This window comes from Gobio gobio (assembly GCF_949357685.1).
Source record: "Gobio gobio genome assembly, chromosome: 15".
Classification (NCBI taxonomy): domain Eukaryota; kingdom Metazoa; phylum Chordata; class Actinopteri; order Cypriniformes; family Gobionidae; genus Gobio; species Gobio gobio.
In genome coordinates, this window is record NC_137108.1 from 23,901,362 (window position 1) to 23,921,529 (window position 20,168).

Sequence of the window (20,168 nt, forward strand, 5' to 3'; positions counted from 1 at the left end):
GTTAAAAACGGTGAAATTACTACCGAAAAACAAACGAAACATTTATGAGAACTTAATATTTAAACCTAATCTACTAAATGGTTAATAACATATTGTGCATCATATTTTACGTTAAACTAGACCTTAGCTTGATGGGGATTTTTTTTCCTTTCTTTCTTTTGTAGTTTAACCTCATAAACGTCTGCTGAACGAAATCCTACGTGCAAAAACATCAATCGACCTTTAGTGGGGCAAAACTTGTGGTCTGTTCAGTTACGTTGAAAGACGTGAAAACAATTACGAAAACCGGTTTATGCCTTGACCTGGTGTGGTGGTATCTGTCTGACCAGTCCTTCGCCACATTACTGCGAGAAGTCTTGTAGTCTGTTTCTAGCCAACAACGAGGAAGACTCTTTGCTTTGTATGGGGATTTAGGACTATGACCCAGTGTTCTGTGGAGGAGAACAAACCCTTATTGATCGGACAGTGATCGGACGTTAGGCCCTGCAAAACCTACCGCGTTTCCATTAAGGTGAATGTTCCTGATGTGGCCGCTGAAGGTTGTTTTGAATCTTCTGGAACATCCTATCCCTCAGCTGGTTTGGAACAGGTTTGCTGTACGTTTATCTGACACAGTGTTTTTGAAAAGTGTTGACTGGTATGGTTTTGTTTCAGGTAGCCTACTCAGTTCAAAATGATGGGTGAGGACAGGAAAATATGGACCACGGACCAATCTCGAAACTCCATAGAGGTACAGTGAAAGCCCCTTTCAATTTTTCTGTAATCCCAACCAAGTAAATCACTTAAATAAATCCTAAGAAAGTCATCATAAATGGTAAGGACAGCTATTTACGTTGTTAACATAACATCTATATTAATTACAGTACAAACACAAGTATTTAACATATCTGTCCCAATCTGTCCTGACTAACGTGACATTGGGTCACTCACTGGGCTCCTAAACCTCTGAGTCATCTTCTACTGTCCACCTGTGTGTGTGTGTGTGTGTGTGTGTGTGTGTGTGTGTGTGTGTGTGTGTGTGTGTGTGTGTGTGTGTGTGTGTGTGTGTGTGTGTGTGTGTGTGAGTGACGTCCTCCTCCCTCCTTTCTAGTCTCAGCCATAAGTATAAATACTGATGTCAGACTGCTTACTTTTCTATTGTCCACTGACATTCAAACAAACATGCTATAGACCAATTACTAACGATAACACTGGATTAACATATTTAGGATTTTTGTAAGGTAGGTGATTATTACTTTGAATGCAGGAATCTTTGGCATAGTCTTGTAGCAAGTGCACAAATAACTGATTGTAATGTATAAAATTTTATTAAAAAAAAAAAAATATATATATATATATATATATATATATATATATATATATATATATATAGTCAAGGTAAACATTAATATAATTAATTAATAATAATGACGACTACTACTACACCTAATAATAATGATAATTTATAATAGTTTTGAATAGAATAAAATGAACAAAGCACATTTTTATGTTAACTTTTTTTTTATTTTATGAAAATAAAGTATACTGATTATAAGTCATATGTTGAAGTAATATGTTGAATGATCTGATGAGGAGAGAAACCGCTTCACCTGCAGGCTGCATGTTAATTTAAACATGCAGAAATTCCTAATACATTTTTGAAAATCACCCTTTTCTGTGGTTTACTTGTTTTGGTAATGGGGATTGTTTTCTTGTCAGTCTTTTTGGTCTGACACTCCTCCAGAAACCATGTCACCAGCCATCTCCAGAACCGCTGCAGGAGAGATAAATCACTGGTGGAGCCAACTGAAGTTCCGCCTTCAGCATAGAAAAGGATGGAATGAAATGCTGGATGAGACCTTCCTCATGCAGAACAAAAAGTGAATAACTATTTTCAATCTAATAAATTAGACACTGCATTTGTATTTCAAGAAGGAAATGCTAGTTCTTGCAAGGCAGTAAAAGAATCATGCCGAAGTGCTGGTAAGTTTAGGTTTTAGATTTTGATTCCGTGTAAATATTTGTAATGTATGTCATATTTTACCAGTGTAAATCAAAGGGATATTTATGTTTAATATTAAATCTTAATAAAAAATACACTTAGTAAAAAAAATATATTGGCGTCTGGATGAATTACAGAAATTTGTGCAGAAATGAATTCAAATAATGAAGGAAAATAATATTAAAAGAATACCGACACAGTTCTGCTGCCTTACAAACACTTGAGATTTCAGCTCCCTGCTACAGTTGTAGTGATTTGTCATTCTGTTCTGCAGAGTAAATGACATCCCCCTATTTTCCGCCACTAAGGAGAATAATGCTGCCTGTATAAAGAAACTGCTTGACTGTTCATCTACAAACATCTTTGAGAGAGGTAAACCACAGTTGTTTTGCGTTATATAACTGGTGCATTGAATGACAAATACATCATTTAAATGCGGATCTGACACTGTGTGTGTGTTTCCAGGTGAGCTTGGAGAGACGGCTCTGCATGTTGCGGTGATGAATAATAATCTTGATGCGGCTGTGGCGTTAATGGATGGAGCACCGGAGCTCATCAACGAGCCTATGACCTCTGAACTTTACCAAGGTCATTATTTTATTTATTATTTATTCATTATTTATTACACAACTTAATAACTTTTTGTGCTAGAAGATCTCATGGATGTATGCTCTTATTGACAGGTTTAACAGCCCTTCATATTGCTGCAGTCAACCAGAATGTTAACATAGTCCGGGAGTTGATCAAAAGAGGGGGTGATGTGGCAACACCCAGGGTCACAGGCATGTACTTCCGCAAAAGAAGAGGGGGACTTCTGTACTTTGGTGAGATGGATGGTTCTGTTCTATTTATCGTTTCTAGGAATTTCTTTTATTAAGGGGATCCTTCACCCAAAACTGAAAATTCTCTCATCATTTACCCTCATGCCATCAATGTACAGCTCTGGGGAAAAAATTCAGATTTTGCGATGTTAAGTGGCCTCTTAATTTTTTTCCAGAGCTGTATATGACTTTCTTTCTTCAGATAAACGCTTATTACATTGTTTAGGAAAATAATCGATCTCTGTGAGTCCATATAATGCAAGTGATCGTGACGTTATTCCCAGTGGATGAATCAATGTCTTCTGTCTTCACGAAGCTCATGCGAAAAGTGCCATCCTCTGTTCTTCCACGTTACTTGTCGCGCGGACTTAACAACACACATTTACGTCAAGCTGAACTTGTGAACACGGCTGGGACAGTTCGCCGGAAACGGTGGTTTATATTTAAAAGATTTTAAAATATGAATACTTTTCTTACACACACCTATTGTTTCTCTTCAGAAGACATTGATTCATCCACTGGTGTCATATGGGGTTATCGATCTCTGTTTCAAGCATCAACCGATAGACACCCATTTACTTGCATTATATGGACTTGCAGAGATGGATTATTTTCCTAAAAATCTTTGTTTCTGTTTATCTGAAGAAAGAAAGTGATATCGAGAATGGCATTAGGGTGTGTAAACAAGTACATTTTCTTTTTTGGTGAAAATATCCCTTTAATTATAAATATTTTATTTATTACATTTTAAGGTGAAATGTGTATGACCATCAAGATAGATGACTATTAATATTTCCCATGACTGTTATATACTTACATACATACAAACAAATAAATAAAATTGTGTAAATGTAGGTGAACACATCCTGGCGTTTGCAAGCTGTGTGGGTAATGAAGAAATTATGTCCATGTTGATAAAAGCTGGGGCTAATATTCGGGCCCAGGATTCCCTGGGTGAGTGAAAATAACTTACTGGCCTAATTCGTTATTTTACTCCCAAAGTGACATATATATATATATCTGCATCTGTGGTTGTAACTTTCTTTCTCTCATGAGCAGGTAATACCATGCTGCATCTGTTGGTTTTGCAGCCCAATAAAACAACTGCATGTCAGATTTTTGACATTCTGATGTCACAAGATGCAGATCTGGACCCCCCAATCCCCCTAGACATGATTCCCAACTACAGAGGCCTCACACCATTCAAACTCGCTGCGAAAGAGGGCAACCTTGTGGTGAGAAAGCGGTCTCCAAAAACATGCATCTTTTCTGTTACAGGATTGCAAAGTTTGGGGATAATGTTTTTGTAATGCTGCACAGGCCTTCCAGCACTTGGTTAACCGCAGACGGGTTATTCAGTGGAGTCTGGGACCATTGAGCTCCAACCTTTATGACCTTACTGAGATTGACTCCCGGGTGGATGACCTCTCGGTGCTTGAGATTATTGTCAGCAGTCAGAAAAGAGAGGTGTGTAAATGCGTGCAGGACACATTACAGCATATCAAACAGGCCCTGAGAAGAAGAGCAGGAAAAACTCAACTTAAACAGTTCACAGCGCTTGTAGACATTAATAATAAAAATAATAATAATAAATAATCTGTAGTAACAGACTGAGCCAAAGTGCTTTAGCTAGGGTGTTGTTAGTTCATCTCTTAACTAAGTGCTTTGTGCATCGTCTCTGTCTCAGGCCAGAAGGATTCTTGAGTCGACTCCAGTGCGACAGCTCGTAAGGCTGAAGTGGAATCTATATGGGAAACATTACTTCAGGTGCCACACTATCACATACTATAAAAACACAGCATTTAGAAAGTTCATCTTATTACTTGATTAATAAACTTTAAATAATTACAGCAATTTCAGGGTGCGTTTACACGACAACGACCAGGCCAGTAGTTGGCGATGTCACTTTATAAAGAAACACCACACGTCTATAGACTAAACCAAGTGTGCCACATAAGTCCTGAAAAGTGAAGCCAAAGCATCTCAGTCGCCCCCAGGTGGCTGGATGCAGTATAGGTCATAAACCCCGCCCTCTCCATTGAAATGTAACGGGACATAGACAAACTAAACCAATGGTTCTCAAACTTTTTATCCCAAGTACCACCTCAGAAAATATTTGGCTCTCCAAGTACCACCATAATGACCAACATTAAAATACAGTAGCGTAGTAGGCCTAACTATTCAGCTACAGCTCTCCACAGTTCAAAAACGAGGCAGTTTATTCCTAATAAGAATATTTATAGTTGTCAGCCACTTTAACATACACTGTAAATACACAGTTTGTACATTAACACTGCACTGTTCAATTAAAACTGTACTGTACTTAACTTTAAACTTTACTCAAATAAAGCTTAAATTAAAATGTTTGTGTTTTATTTAGTGATTCCTCTGCGTACCACTAGAGGCAGCCTGAGTACCACTAGTGGTACTCCTACCACACATAGACCGTAAAAAAATATAGACGACGCGACGAGAGTTGACATCCGTGCGGAGGCACTGACATTTTGTGCAGATTTGGGACAGAGTCTGCGCAGTAGTGATCTCTGGACCGGAATCTGCGCGGTAGAGAGCAGGAAGTAGAGGCGCGATATCAAAAGCCTGCCCACCCTTAGCGCAGATGCAGAACAATTCATTATGTTGGTGTGAAATAAACAGTTATGGAAATGTAGAAATGAAAGCTAAAGTTCCAATCTCCTCCCCAAAATCCCGAAAAAAGTCCGTTAGTGCCTCAGTGACAACTTCACTCAGAGAAGCCGTCAATCTCAGCTGTCAATCATGACATCACACCCTCCGTTTTTATAGCATCAGATAACTAACAACAACAACAAAAACGTATTTAAAAAAACACTTGAAATGAAATCATCGGGATGAAAACTGCCTAAAATGACAGAAACCATCTTTAGGAAGCAATTATTTGAAGTGTAATTTAATTGTTTAGTTTGTCTCGCGTCCAATGTAATAGGGGGGGGATCGAGGCGCGTAGGCTTCAGTTTCTGAGAGGAGTGCTGCAGGGGGTGGGGGGGGATCAAGGCGCGTAGGCTTCAGTTTCTGAGAGGAGTGCTGCAGGCTTGGTACCACACTTTGAGAACCACTGAACTAAACAATCAAAATACACTTCAAATAAATGTTTTCTAAAGATGGTTTCTGTCATTTTAGTCATTGTAGTTTCCATCACGCTGATGTTAGTTCAAGTGTTCGTTCTTTAAATAAGTTTTAGTTAGTTATTTGATGCTATAAAAACGGGGTTGTGACATTATAATTGACAGCTGAGATTGACGGCTTCTCTGAGCGAAGTAGTCACTGAGGCACCAACGGACATTTTCAGGAACTTCGGGAGGAGATTGGAGCTTTAACTTTAAATTCTACATTTCAATAACTGTTTATTTCACAAAAATGTGTTGATTAGGCGGGACCTTGATATCGCGGCTCCACTTCACGCTCACTAATGCGCAGACTCGAGACCCAAGATGTCAGCGCCATATTTGGACACTGGCGGCTTCACTTACCGGTACTTCAAAGGAAAAGAGTGAACGTGTGTCGTCCATCTTTTTTTACAGTATATGGACTAAACACGTAATGTTTCACAAATTCAAGTTTTTGTAGTTTACACGGAGATGATAACTGTATAATACTTGCAGTTTGAAACCCATTTTCAAAAGTTTGCATTTTCAGGCGCCCAAAACACTGTTGTTATGTAAACGCTCCGTCAAATTAAACAAATTTGCAGATTTTTTTGCTATTTTTTACTAGTTTCAATCAAGAAATCATTACTCAGATATCTACATTTCCTTCATTTCTTTGTCTTAAAGGAACGCTCCACTTTTTTTGAAAATAGGCTCATTTTCCAACTCCCCTAGAGGTAAACAGTTGAGTTTTACCGTTTTCGAATCCATTCAGCCGATCTCCGTGTCTGGCGGTAGCACTTTTAGCATAGCTTAGCATAGATCATTGAATCTGATTAGAATGTCAAAAATGACCAAAGAGTTTAGATATTTTTCCTATTTAAAACTGATATTATGATATTAATGATATTAGGCAGCGCCTGAAAACAGGCTAACTTCCATAACTAACCAACGTGACAACCTGCTTGCACAGGGAGCGTGCTGGGGACTATTTTCTGGCGCTGCGTAATATCATTGCGCCTGCTGCAACCATGGTACGGCAGCAAAGTTCCCTGATTATTACGGAGGAATGAGAGTATAATTCCTAGCCATATCGGCCTAGAAAATCGCAACTTTTCATTTTCCATCGGTCTTAGCACACGATGTAACTACAGAAGAGTCAAGTTTTAAATAGGAAAAATATGAAAACTCTTTGGTCATTTTTGAGTGAGATGCTAACGGTCTAATAAGATTCAATGATGTATGCTAAGCTATGCTAAAAGTGCTACCAGTGCTACGGAGATCGGCTGAATGGATTCGAAAACGGTAAAACTCAACTTTTTAAATCTAGGAAAAAAAAAAAAAGTGGTGTTCCTTTAAAAATCCACAAAATTTAGATTTTTGTGTTGATTACAAATATTATCAAGTGCAGAATCAGATCATCTTTAACCCTCTCGGCCTCTTCAGTCAGAACCTAAAACATTTTTTTTTTGCTTCATTGGAATGGGATGACACTTGGTGACTTTTGTCGCATTAGCTATGTAAAAAAAAAAATCATAGACATGATTCAAATATTTTAAAGGTTTGAAAAAAGTCACACGTGGCTCCTTCGCGGTCAAAAATGACAGACATAAGAAATCTCAGAGAGTCTTTTGGTGGTTCAAATTACAAATCAGCCACTGGGAAGAAAAAAGTGCACAGCAATGAAGGGGTGACACTAGAGTACAAAACAGACACACTCACTCAAACATACTATTATACACACACAAATAAACTGGTGTGGCTGTAACAATTTGGTAAAATTGAGCCAAAAGACTCAAATAAGAGATTGAAATCAGATCAGACCCAGATTGATTAAGGTGTGATAAAGCATACCTGTTCATTTTGTGTTACATTTTTATTGAATTTTGATGTTATGTCTAACAAAATGTCCTCCTATGTGTTCAGTTTTGACTGTAGTAAAATTAATGCAAAAACTGACTCTTCAAATCAACATCTAAAAAAAGAAAGAAAATCTAAACCTTTACAGTAGTCTTGAAAAGTAGTCTTTGACAATGTCAACGTATAAATCCACATCCACAACTTAATCAAAATAGGTTTTTATGTCTTAAAACCACTAGAGAATTTATAAGCCACTTTATATAGAACTATACAGGCATCTAGTGGTTACACCATGGCATTACATATGTTTTTCTTTTTTTAGTCCCACCAGATGCCACTAATCTACCTTCAAAAACTGTTTTTTAAATGTTTCTATTTTAACATGGAATACTGCTTTAATTAAAAAATATTTTAAAAATATATTACAAAAAAAAGTGTATTCTTTTCAATGGGGGAAAATAGCTAATAAAAAATGTATAAATATTGCATAGTATCATAAAATGCCCTCAAAATTCTTAATAATAATCCAAAAATATTATTGAACAAATTACATTGGTTTTCCTGGAAAAAAAGAAGTTACATTTCAAGGCTTCGGTCACTTTTGACCAAGTGTAACCCCTAAATGAAGAGGACCAGAGGGTATGTTATATTATATTAGGCATTTGTTTTTATCCAAATCTGCTTGCATTGTAGTCAAGCTACACATTTGAATCCATTCATGGACATATTATATCAAATGTAATATCATAAACAGTTGATATGATTATGTCCAAAATGTAGCCATGTAACGTGACATGTGGTGGTTTAAAGGAACATTGTTGTGTTGTTAATTTTTTTCTGCTGGCTGTTAAACAGCTTCCACATATTCAGCATTTTTTTCTGATATTATCCGAAAGCATTTCACTTGGATAGCAGTAGTGTGCTATGAAACCTTACACGATATATGCAACGACGTTTATCATTTGAGCCAAACTGATGATGTTGCTCTATTCATTTGTTTACAGGTTATTGATGCTGGTATACCTGCTGTATATTAGCATATTCACTTTGTGTTGTATAAACCGCCCCCTGAAGGACATTCCTGAAAATTACACCAAAGCAGACAACGACAAAATCATAAAAATACAAAAAAGCTTCAAGGTGTGAAACATTACTATTTCTGTATTTCAAAGCACTTTTATAAATGTTTGCAAGTACCTAATCTCTCTCTCTCCCTCTCTCCTCTCTCTCTGTGTTTAGGAGAGCTACCAGTCCTATAAAGATCACCTGCGTTTAATTGGAGAAATCATCAGTGTCATAGGAGCCATCATTATTCTGGTGATAGAGGTCAGCAAAATTTCCACACACAACACAGTCTGACTTTAGAAACATTATGCTGCAACATGTAGCAAAGTATTAATTGGCATTATGCCAAAACACTCACACCTTATATCACACCTTATATTGAATTATTTTCAGATTCCCAGTATTTTGAAAGTGGGGGCTAAACGCTATTTTGGCCAGTCTGCCCTCGGAGGCCCCTTCCATGTCACTATGTAAGTTTATCCAAAAGATGTCACAATATATTTACATACTTTTTTCAAATATTTTGTCTTCAGTGTCACGTGAGCATTCAGAAATAATTCTAATTCAAGAAACATTAATAAGTATTACCAATGTTAAAACAGTTATGCTACTTTTTTTTTTTTGAATCCGTGATCAATTTTTTCAGTATTCTATGATGAATAGAAATTTTAAAAGAACAGAACTGATTTGGAATGTAATTTTTTTGTGACAATATAAAAGTCTGTATTGTCACTTTTGATAAATTTAGTGTGTGATTGCTGAATAAAAGTATATAAAAAATACTCTCCCAATTAAGACAGAATAGAAGGGTGCTAGGGGATAATCATATTGGAGGGTCTTTGACATCAAAACATTGAAAACCCCTGCATTTGAAATCAGTTTGACTCGCACCCATTCACTTACACTTCATTTCCTTGTATTTCTGCGGCAGGATAAGCTACGCGTGTCTGGTTGTGATTTTGTGTGTGATGCGCTCCACTGAAATGGCAGGAGAGCTTGTGCCGATGTCTTGGGCTCTGGTTCTTGGCTGGTCCAACGTTATGTACTTCGCCCGAGGTTTTGAGATGCTGGGACCCTATGTCATTGTGATTCAGAAGGTGGAGCATTTTGTTGAGACAGCCTCTCGGTGTTGTTGGCTTGTAGACCCAGCAGAGCTTAATTATGCATTTGTGTGCATGTTGTTTTGCAGACAATATTTGGAGATTTGACAAAGTTCATGTGGTTGTCTCTCATCTTCCTCATTGGATCCGCAACCGGTTAGTTCAAATACAGTAGATTGCTTACACATTGTTGTCCATTACAGATTTAAAATGACATGAAGAAAATTGTCATTTGTAATAAAAAATTGTAATTTAATTGCATATGTTACATGTACTTACCATAGTAATAACAGCAAAATATGCATAATTACATGCAACTAACCCTCAATTAAAGAACAGTACAATCTATTGAACACGCCGTACTTCTCTCCCTCACTGCCATATTTGTATCCCTGTCAAGGCTAAGGTCGATTATGTTTTAAAATAACAATAATCAGATTATTAATCTGATTACAGTTACTTTTTTTAACGATTCACAAAAGTGAAACAGTAAATTGTTCTTACTTTATTTGTATTAAAATGTTAATTATACAAAAAGCTTAGTGCTTTTATACCTTCAGAAAGTTATATAATTGATCATTTGACATTTGTATAAGTTATTAGGTTTATCAAAATAATTAGGTTTAAAAAATGCCATATATTTATTTTCTTTCTCTTTGTATTTTTATATCAAGTTCATCTGGTAACACTTTATTTTAGTGTCCTTGTTACACGTTACATGTAGTTACTATAGTAATAACTATAGATGAATAAAAATGGGTTACACTTTGTTTTAAGGTGTCATTGTTACAGTGTAATTATATAAGTACTGAGTAATATTAATTAACAACATGTGCTTACTATAGGGTTAGGTTGAGGGTTAACAACAATCAGTAGACAGAAAAAAGTTGTGTAAAGGAAGGACCTGTATGCATTGCATGCCATTGTAAAGAAAGACTGCAAGTCCATCAGCCTCATTTTCATCTGAGTTAAATATGGCATCTATCCTGACTAAGGTCTATAATCGAATGACAAGTACTTCATTTTTTGGATCTGATTACATAATACAGATTACAAATAATCAGTTACTACATGTGTGAATTTGTAATGTAAATAATGACTTCCTTGTCTCCTTCCTCAGGCTTGTGGATGTTCTACATGACTCAAGAATCTTTAGCTTTACCGCCTTACCGCTCATTCCCCATCACCGTCTTCACTCAGTTTGAGCTGAGCATCGGTCTGATAGACTTGCCAGTGGACCACACTCTCTACACACATCCAGTCGTGCACTCTGTTCACATCTGCTTCAGCGTGATCTCTTACGTCCTCCTGTTCAACCTCCTGATCGCCATGATGAGCGACACGCAGTGGAGGGTCACCCAGGAACGGGACGAACTCTGGAGGACCCAGGTTGGTTTTATAGCTTGACTAGTTCGATTCCCTCAGAGTTTGTTCTGTTGGGTGAAAATGAGTTTCTCTGTTCATAGGTGGTGGCCACTACTCTGATGCTCGAACAGAGGCTACCATTGCGCCTGTGGCCAAGACTGGGTGTCTGTGGCCTGGCGTTTGGCCTTGGAGAATGTTGGTACCTCCGGTAAGGACACCCTGAATTGCAAATTCAATACAAAAGCATCACCAAACACTCTTTTTCTTTAACAATATCTCATGATTCCAGAGTGGAGGATCGCAATGACCCATTGGTGCAAAAGATGAGACGCTACGTCAACGCATTCTCAAAGGATGGAGAATCAGCCAATGAGAAGGAGGAAAATTGTAGGGAGTGCAACGAGGCTAAAACCTACAAGAGGCCAAGACGATGCTGGCAGCTCATTCGCAAGAGTATAGAGTGTGAAAAGGAAGAAAATGTGGATTGCCCAGATTCCAAGTACATCTAAAAATGGCTCGAGATCAAGTAGTAATGTTTAGGTGAAATGACATCCGTAATATTTAAAGGGTTCCTGTTACATTATTCTGTATTATTTGAGCGTTTTATAATAAGCAAACATATGGGTGTGCACCATCAATATTGTTACATATAAAGGTGGAAGTTTATTTAAGAAATACAAAAAGAGACATTTCAAAGAGAATGTATGCGCAGTTCAGTACATTATCATGTGGACGTTAGCCATATTTAGTGCAAATCAACAAGCTGTGTGTAAATGATCAGTACAGTTAGACAGTTTCTAAACAGTTTTTCTGCATGTATAATGCTTCATGATGCACGCTGTACAAAAAAAAGCTTTTCGCTAGGTAAATGTCCCTATTTCTGATCTTTCGAGAAAAGATGATTATCTTGATTATGTGTGGAGTTATGATATCCAGATATATAGTTGGTTTTGATTGGTGTAGTTGATCTTCTGACATCTACATCCTCTGACAGATGTACTGTAAATATAATGTGCATTGAGATGGTTGCCAGCTCCGTTCGGGTGGTTCATTTGCAGCCAGGATGGCACAATCTCCAGGAGAGGAATCATCTTGCCAATATCTGTGAAAGAAGCATAGTCAGTCATTATAGCTACTAAATATAAACAAATATATTCATTTTACGATGCTTATTTGTTTTTGTAACCATATGATGAATTATACACTGAGGTTTGAGGGACAAGGTGTTAACATTTTATTTATTTTTATTTCTGCTGCAACAACGAAAAATAGGCAAAACATCCCTGAATGATTTTTATTCATATTCATATTATTATTCTGTCCACTTAGAAAACATAAATAATCTTTTGGTAACACTTTACAATAAGGTCTTATTTGTTAACATTAGTTCATAAAATGTTAGTTCACTGTGCATTAACTAATGTTAACAGATACAAATGTGTATTAGTAAATGCTGTGATTAACATTAACTAATATAAATAGATGCTGTAGAAGTATTGATCATTGTTAGTTTGTGTTAACTAATGAGGTTAATTAATGTTCAAACCTTAAAGGGATAGTTCACCCAAAAATGAAAAGTAGCCCATGATTTACTCACCCTCAAGTCATCCTAGGTGTATATGACTTTCTTCTTTCAGATGAATAAAATCAGAGTTATATTAAAAATGTCCTGGCTCTTCCAAGCTTAATAATGGCAGTAAATTGTTGTCTCGTTTATGAAGTCCATAACAGTGCATCTATCCATCATAAAACTGCTCCACACGGCTCCGGGGGGTTAATAAAGGCCTTCTGAAGCGAAGTGGCACGTTTGTGTAAGAAAAATATCCATATTTAAAACTTTATAGACTAAAATAACTAGCTTCCGGTGGTCAGAGTAACCCCTGACCAGGGCCACCCGGAATTTTTTGCGATTTCTGCGCTGAATTTTTAGACAAAACTTTGGAATTATGCAGAATGGTTTTAAATGTGTTAAAAAAAAGATCTAAGTGTATTGGAACTGAAAACATTACATATCTTTTAATAGCTATAAATAAGTAATTTATGCAGATTTTTATGTTTCCTTACTCCTCCGCGGTCAATTTTATTTTTTATCAATGAATTTATCAATTCATTTTAAAACATCTCTCAGTAAAAAAAAGTCACGCCAATCAGTGCAACCTACTACCCCTCACCATCGCACACACGCATGTTGTGAATGCTTCTCAATGAAGGGCACTGATCTGCGGAAATGTGGGCGCAGATTCCGTGTGGGCCTGCCCCTGACCATAGACAGCAAAGGAAACGGACACAGCGACCCATAGACTTCCACGGAGGAAAGTGAAGTCAATTAGAAGCATTCACTTCCTGATGGCTGACGTAGATGTGACATGAACAACCTGTCTGACAGTTGTAAGTCTTCTAGTAGTTGTGCAAAGTGAAATCTGAATCACCGAATCTTGCAGAGACGGAGAGCGTGAGCAGGAGCAACTTTTGGTAAGTATTCTGATGAATTATTTTGTCATTTTGCATAGTATTTATTTTAATAAATTGCCTCATAGACAGTAAAAGATTGCCCTCGAGCTTCTCCTCCTGTCTATACGGTAATTTCTCTACTGCGCGACAGAGTCGCGTGGTTATGACGCAATCATTAGCCTATTTTTACAAAGACGGCTTCTAGTTTAGTGTAAGATACAAGGTAATGGAGCCACGCCGTAAGACATCTAGCCTTTATTATGTATATCTATGGTCTGGCTCAGTCTGAGGCTGCGCAGTACACTCAGCCATCAGGAAGTGAGTGCTTCTAATTGACTTCACTTTCCTCCGTTGAAGTCTATGGGGTCCATTTCTTTTGCTGTCTATGGTTTTGCTCTATCCTCTGCAAAACCATACGTCAAGGGTTACTCTTTCACCATAAGTCAACTTGCTACCACTGACTGCCAGAAGCTAGTTATTTTAGTCTATAAAGTTTTAAATAAGGATATTTTTCTTACACAAACGCGCCTCTTCGCTTCAGAAGGCCTTTATTAACCCCCCGGAGTCGTGTGGAGCAGTTTTATGATGGATAGATTCACTCTTATAGACTTCAAAAATGACCCAACAATTCACTGCCATTATTAAGCTTGTAAGAGCCAGGACATTTTTAATATAACTCTGATTTTATTCGTCTGAAAGAAAAATGCACCTAGGATAACTTGAGGGTGAGTAAATCATGGGCTAATTTTAATTTTTGGGTGAACTAACCCTTTAAAGAAACCTTTTTTTTTTTTCACCTTTTCAAAAATCAATGATCGCCCCTCCATGGCCAAAGTTGACAAGGCATGCTAATTTCCATTGCAGGAAAAAGCAATTCAGAGGGAGACCAAATGGATGGATTTTTTAGAGGGGAACATTTTTTTAAAATGTGGAAAAACCTGCATAAAAATACATCCTGTAGGAAACCGACTCAGGTAGTCAAAAAAACGAACAAATTTTTTTTTCACATTGCCGTCACATTCTTTCTCACCTCACTGTCACTACAGTGTTGTTAATCCATGTCCATTCAGGTGTCCCCACATGATTTAGCCCAATCCAGTAGTTCAAATTCCCTTTCTTGCTCAGATACATCTGCAGAAATGAGATATTGCCGAAAGGCATGAAAATACATTTAAATGAGATTCACTCCTGTTAGTTTTAATTTGACCATATTTACGGACCTGCACGCGTTCATTAGTTATGACGGCAAGATCTCCTCCCTTCCTCTGGCATTCCTCCCTGCTCTGCTGCCAGGTCATACGGTTTTGAGACAGGAAGTAACAAGTATTCTCGAACCTCGACCAGCCCTTGCCACATTCCCTGCACAGATGCTCTGCACACATACATTTAAGTGGGGAACAAGAAAACTGGTGAGGTAAAAAATATGTTGCATATAGAAAATAATTAAACGGACACCAGACTTTTAGACAACTGTATATCTGTTGTTCGCAAACTCACGAGTTCCTCCAAAAGGTTGTTGGTAAACCTCTTGGCATTTCTTCAAGCTGCATTCCTGTTCCGGTGGAGACCTGATAGTCTCCTCTACCACCTGACATGGCTGCGTCCTAGTCACTGTTCATAACATAGTGGAACAACGTCACAGCACACCTGACATCTCTAAAAAAAATATTACCATTTCCACCAAAGTACCATAGTCACTAGACTTATTTTTCGTACTGTTAAGTCATGATAAAGTAACATATAAGTAATTATATTGAAGTCTGAATAATTGCATATGCTAAACGCAGTTTGAAATGATTGAGTCAAATGTAACAGTTTATTGGCTTAGTTGCTGTGCTTTCCCATAACAAAATAAGAGAAGCAACGACTGGAGTAGAAATGTGACGTTTGCATTTGTTTTTTCCACATTTATCATATTTACTACGCTTATCTTTTGAAGGTCATTCAAACTATAATGTAAAAACAATAACCTACATAGCTTTCTTGTGATATATGACTTGTCAGTCACTAAAAAATTGAGCAGAAGATGTTAAAGAAAATGTTGTTTTTTTTTGGTATCAAAATGTATTATGATGAAGTGGTTTTAATTAAATTGTTATGGAGTAACCCAATTTAATAAAATAAAATGTAAAAGAATTTGGGATGCTACTCGGGCAACAAAACAAAAAAAAGGCCTTTTGGCCTTTCATAATTTTGCCATATAATGTATTGTATAGCTTCTGTAATATTCTTTTATTAGTTTATAAACAGGTTTATAAACAGTGTACAGTGTTTGTTACTTTTGTGTAAGGAGAAAATTGCATCCATGCATTTAGCACCATTGTCCCTTATCATAAAGACCTATGTGTTAAGGGTTAGATCCTAGAAAAATTCGAATTTAATTTGAATTCACACACACACACACACACACACACACACATACACATAATATATATATATATAACACAATATAGGCTAAGCCTGAATCCAATATCAAAAACGATATGGTGATAATAGCGTATTTTTGACCCAAAAAGCATATAAAAGATGGTTATACTTACACTTGATAAACAGTACAAGGATCACAATCAGCAACAGGACGCAGATGACAAAAAGAACCAGCGAAATGATGCGGTAAACACGAAGTTTCCGGTAAATATCTAGTGGTGGTGCATCTGGAGAAAAAACATAATACATTTGTCGTTGCATGAATAGTCAAACGACGGAAGTCAAGAGTGCAAACACATCATTCATTACCTGAATCCGGGTGCACCTTTTTCGGTTCAGACTTTTCGTCTGCGTACTTGCCGAAATTGCACAGTTTTATGTACATGTTTTCGCTAACGCAGAGTTTGCTACTGTAGTGCGCACTTAACCGCAGCTCGGCTCTTTAAATGACAGTACACGACGGGGGCCTGGGGGGGTTCCTTCCGACCGCGCGCACGGGCTTTGAAGACGTTCATCCGTCACTGTAGCAACGTAGGCTACAGTCTGACGACGACGCTTCATAACACAATACCGGCTCTGTGTCCTCGTGTGCCCTTATGAAACCTTGAAGCGCTCTCCGGACAAAATAAGATACCCGCTGTCCTCCAGAGAGCAAAATATGCAGCTGTGTCCCAGATATGGTTTTTACATTGTGAACTATGGTCATACAAAAGACTCTTATCAAATTATAGTGTAATCTATAATTTACGCGGGGCAGGGGCAGATCTAGAAAATTATTTATAGGGTGGCAAAGGGGTGACATGAGGACGATGAGGGGTGGCAACGCCCAAAGCGATTTTTTTTGGTGGATTTATGGCCTGACATACACATTTGCTTTACCACATACTGTTTAAAAAAAAATTAAAAATAAAACGCAAAAAATCACTATCCAGGGCACCAAATCAAGGCGCTGTATCTTTACACTGTTAAAATTTTTAGTGTGAAATTACAGTATATATTCCAGGTTAATAATAACATTCAATCACACAGTAATTTCAGTAGGACTTGTATCCAACTGCACTCTCAGAAATGTATTGTACTTAATGCCAATTTTAGTCACGTTTTTACAATTGTACCTGTAAAAAAGCATGTGAGTTTACAGTTGGAGAACACAAAAATTAGTGTTTTTATTCTTGTTTTTATCTGCTTATTTTTGCTTAACTTTTAGCAGTTTGTGTCGATGGTTTATCTTGTAATCTCTATTTATCTCTTTTATTATTGTTATTTTTTTAGTGTCACCATTGTTGTGTTTTGTAGTTTTGATGTATTGATGTCTGTGCGTAGCTGATGATATGAGAAAAAAAGTATTGTGTTGCAAGATGATGTCACACTTTTCAAATCTCAAGCAGTTGTTCCACTATTGTGAAAGATCCGCTTACAAACAGTTATGAATTTTAAATAGAATGTTGGTAAATCTTCATTCTGAAATAACGCTAAAATGAAATATTCATCAAACAGCCAATTTGCTTATTTTATATTCTAGCTTGTTATTGTTTTCACTGTAAAACTAAAGCAGGGAATTACTGGGATGTCAGCATCATTCTGCTGTTGATTTATAGTAATTTGTAAGTAAATAACCCAGAATGCACTGATTTCAAAGTAGATTTCTAACTACAGTAATTGTAAATAATACTCTTTAATTCTGTATATTCCTGGCAGTTGTTTACAGTGTATTGTTTTATCAATATTAAATAGGCTTGGATGATAAATATTGCAAGTTAAAGAAAAGCAAAAACATATAAATTTGCTAACATTAGAAAGAAATGTGTTTAACTGCACTACAACTCTTAATGTTTCCAAAAGTAAGTGCATCAAATATTTTTTTGCTCAGATACATAAATCGTTGAGTTGGTTCCCCCAATTTGCTCGCAAAAACACTAAGATGTTTTGTGAGCGAATTAAGTTTCTTGGGAAGAAAAAATATTTTATTTCAAGGTGTCAATGTTACAGTGTAATTATATATTTAAGTAGGCTACTGAGTAATAGTAACTAACTGCATGTACTTACTATATGTTAAGGGTAGGATTTGGGTTTGGTTGAGGGTTTGGTTGCGGGGTGTATGGTTCCATGAAGAACCTTTAATATCCAAAGAACCTTTCCATTGCACAAAGGTTCTTTGTAGTGAAGAAAGGTTCTTTAGACTATAAAATGGTTAGAATGGTTCTTTAAAGAACTCTTCAGGGAACCGAAAATGGTTCTTCTATGGCATCGCCGTGAAAATCCCTTTTTGGTTCTTCCTGGAACCTTTATTTTTAAGAGTGTACCTGTAATTATGCATAATTTACTGTTATTATTATAGTAAGTGTAACATATGTAACAAGAACACTGTAAAATAAAGGGTTACCAAATATTTTGCACTAGCAAAAATGCAAAAGCAGTGAAATATTCATTTTCTTCCCATCTCATTATTTTCAATCACCATGTTCCTTTTAGTGCTCCTGGGAATTCACTGGGAAAGGGGGCATTCCCTGCAGTCCCTATACATCTCAATTGATTTATGTTTCCTTTAAGATTTTTGTGTTCTGTTTTATGTTATGTTTCCTTTAAGATTGTTATGGTCTACTGTCACCTATGCCACTTGAATGCCACTTGGTAGCATGCATCATTAACATAATACATGATTTATGGTAACCACAGCTACTTTTTTACTGTAATTTTAACCAGTTTTTTTTTTACTATTTATGTACATCCGCCCTTTTATCTCGATATCGGAAATAATATTTGTTTTGTTTAATACTTTGCTGTAACTCACTGACCACTGCACCAGTTCTCCATCTGTTTTTGTTCCTCTTTTTGGCCTTTTTTCACTTGTCCTGTTTTAGACCAAATAGACAGCTGGATCCTCTATCACACATTTTTATACCACACAATGAATATGCGCATGAATGCCTAAAAAGCATATTCATTAAAATAAATAAAAAATAAAAATACAGCATTGTTTTGAATACTTCCTAATTCAATAATTTAAACATATGCACAAAACTTAATTAAATTAGTATTCACTTTATTAGCAATTAACTGGCCTGAAATTTGCAGTGATAGGAAAATGAGTTTTGATGAGTGTATAAATAAGTGTGTTACCTTTATTGACTGTATAAGAGCGAATTGAAGAGGGCATGCCATACACATGTTCAGATTGGTTAGTGAGAGTGGAGTAAACATTCCCTCCATCCACGGCCTCCTCTGCGATGTCAGAGACAATGCAGTTAAATAGAAGAACAGTTAGATATGAGAAGAAAAACAAGAGAAAAAGGCATAGTGATTTAATGACAGGATCAGAGAAATTTGGTACTGCCCTGCTCACATAATGCAATCTCTCCCACTGAACGCACAGTGAAGGGTCGAGTCCTGTTCTTAAACTTCAACAGGGCTGATAACAACTTTTTTATGCTTATAAAAGAATATTTTATGAACCATTTTACCTTTTGTCTCCTGCTTCTCTTCTTTTTCCTTATCCTCCGCAGCCGTCGCAATCTCCTCCAACTCCACTTCTACTTCTATCTTGCTCTCCATGGCTTTTTTCTTTTTTTCTGTCTGCCAATTCCCTTGAGTTTCGTTTTCCTGACTAATTTGTCAGAGGTCCCAGTAGGTGCAAGCTCTTTAGCGAAACTGGTTAAATTTCCTATTGTCTTAACACAACTATTTGAGGAAAAGCGACACAGTAGCCTAATAACAGAAATGCTCTCACATGTAAATTTGCTGACCTGATGCAAATGCTCTCACACCAGGATGAATCTGAGCATCACACATGATCAGTTGTCTTCCCGCAAGTTCCTCATTACACTCTAGCATGTCGCCACAATATCCCTCACTTCGCTCTTTTTTATACTATCAGAATTTATCAAGCCACTAATCATGTCTCATCCTAATGGAAAAGAAATTGAAACATATCAAACACAAGTCACTAGTGTCTCTTTAAGCCTTCTAAGTTTAAGTG

The 20,168-nt window shown here is 36.8% G+C and overlaps 2 protein-coding genes across 3 annotated transcripts; one reads left to right on the plus strand and one right to left on the minus strand.

Moving 5' to 3' along the window:
- Positions 1-1,133: 1,133 nt before the first annotated feature.
- trpv6 (transient receptor potential cation channel, subfamily V, member 6) lies at positions 1,134-12,974 on the plus strand. The gene is made up of 17 exons (XM_079836566.1): positions 1,134-1,220; positions 1,699-1,859; positions 2,256-2,353; positions 2,447-2,569; positions 2,665-2,805; positions 3,658-3,756; positions 3,862-4,037; positions 4,123-4,269; positions 4,490-4,569; positions 8,789-8,924; positions 9,024-9,110; positions 9,243-9,319; positions 9,781-9,946; positions 10,039-10,105; positions 11,070-11,338; positions 11,416-11,522; positions 11,604-12,974. The coding sequence occupies exons 2-17, from the start codon at positions 1,729-1,731 to the stop codon at positions 11,821-11,823; spliced, it is 2,124 nt and encodes a 707-aa protein (XP_079692692.1). The 5' UTR covers positions 1,134-1,220; positions 1,699-1,728; the 3' UTR covers positions 11,824-12,974.
- Positions 11,878-19,962, minus strand: LOC307138328 (CD209 antigen-like protein C). Of its 2 annotated transcripts, XM_079836568.1 has the most exons (7): positions 19,654-19,962; positions 19,313-19,414; positions 16,306-16,419; positions 15,263-15,376; positions 14,986-15,137; positions 14,796-14,896; positions 11,878-12,416 (listed from the first exon to the last, which is right to left on the minus strand). In XM_079836568.1, the coding sequence occupies exons 1-7, from the start codon at positions 19,742-19,744 to the stop codon at positions 12,293-12,295; spliced, it is 798 nt and encodes a 265-aa protein (XP_079692694.1). In that variant the 5' UTR covers positions 19,745-19,962; the 3' UTR covers positions 11,878-12,292. The 2 variants fall into 2 exon arrangements, with proteins under 2 accessions (XP_079692694.1, XP_079692695.1); XM_079836569.1 differs by lacking the exons at positions 19,313-19,414; positions 19,654-19,962 and adding an exon at positions 16,502-16,900 and having other exon boundaries at positions 11,886-12,416.
- Between the last annotated feature and the right edge of the window lie 206 nt (positions 19,963-20,168).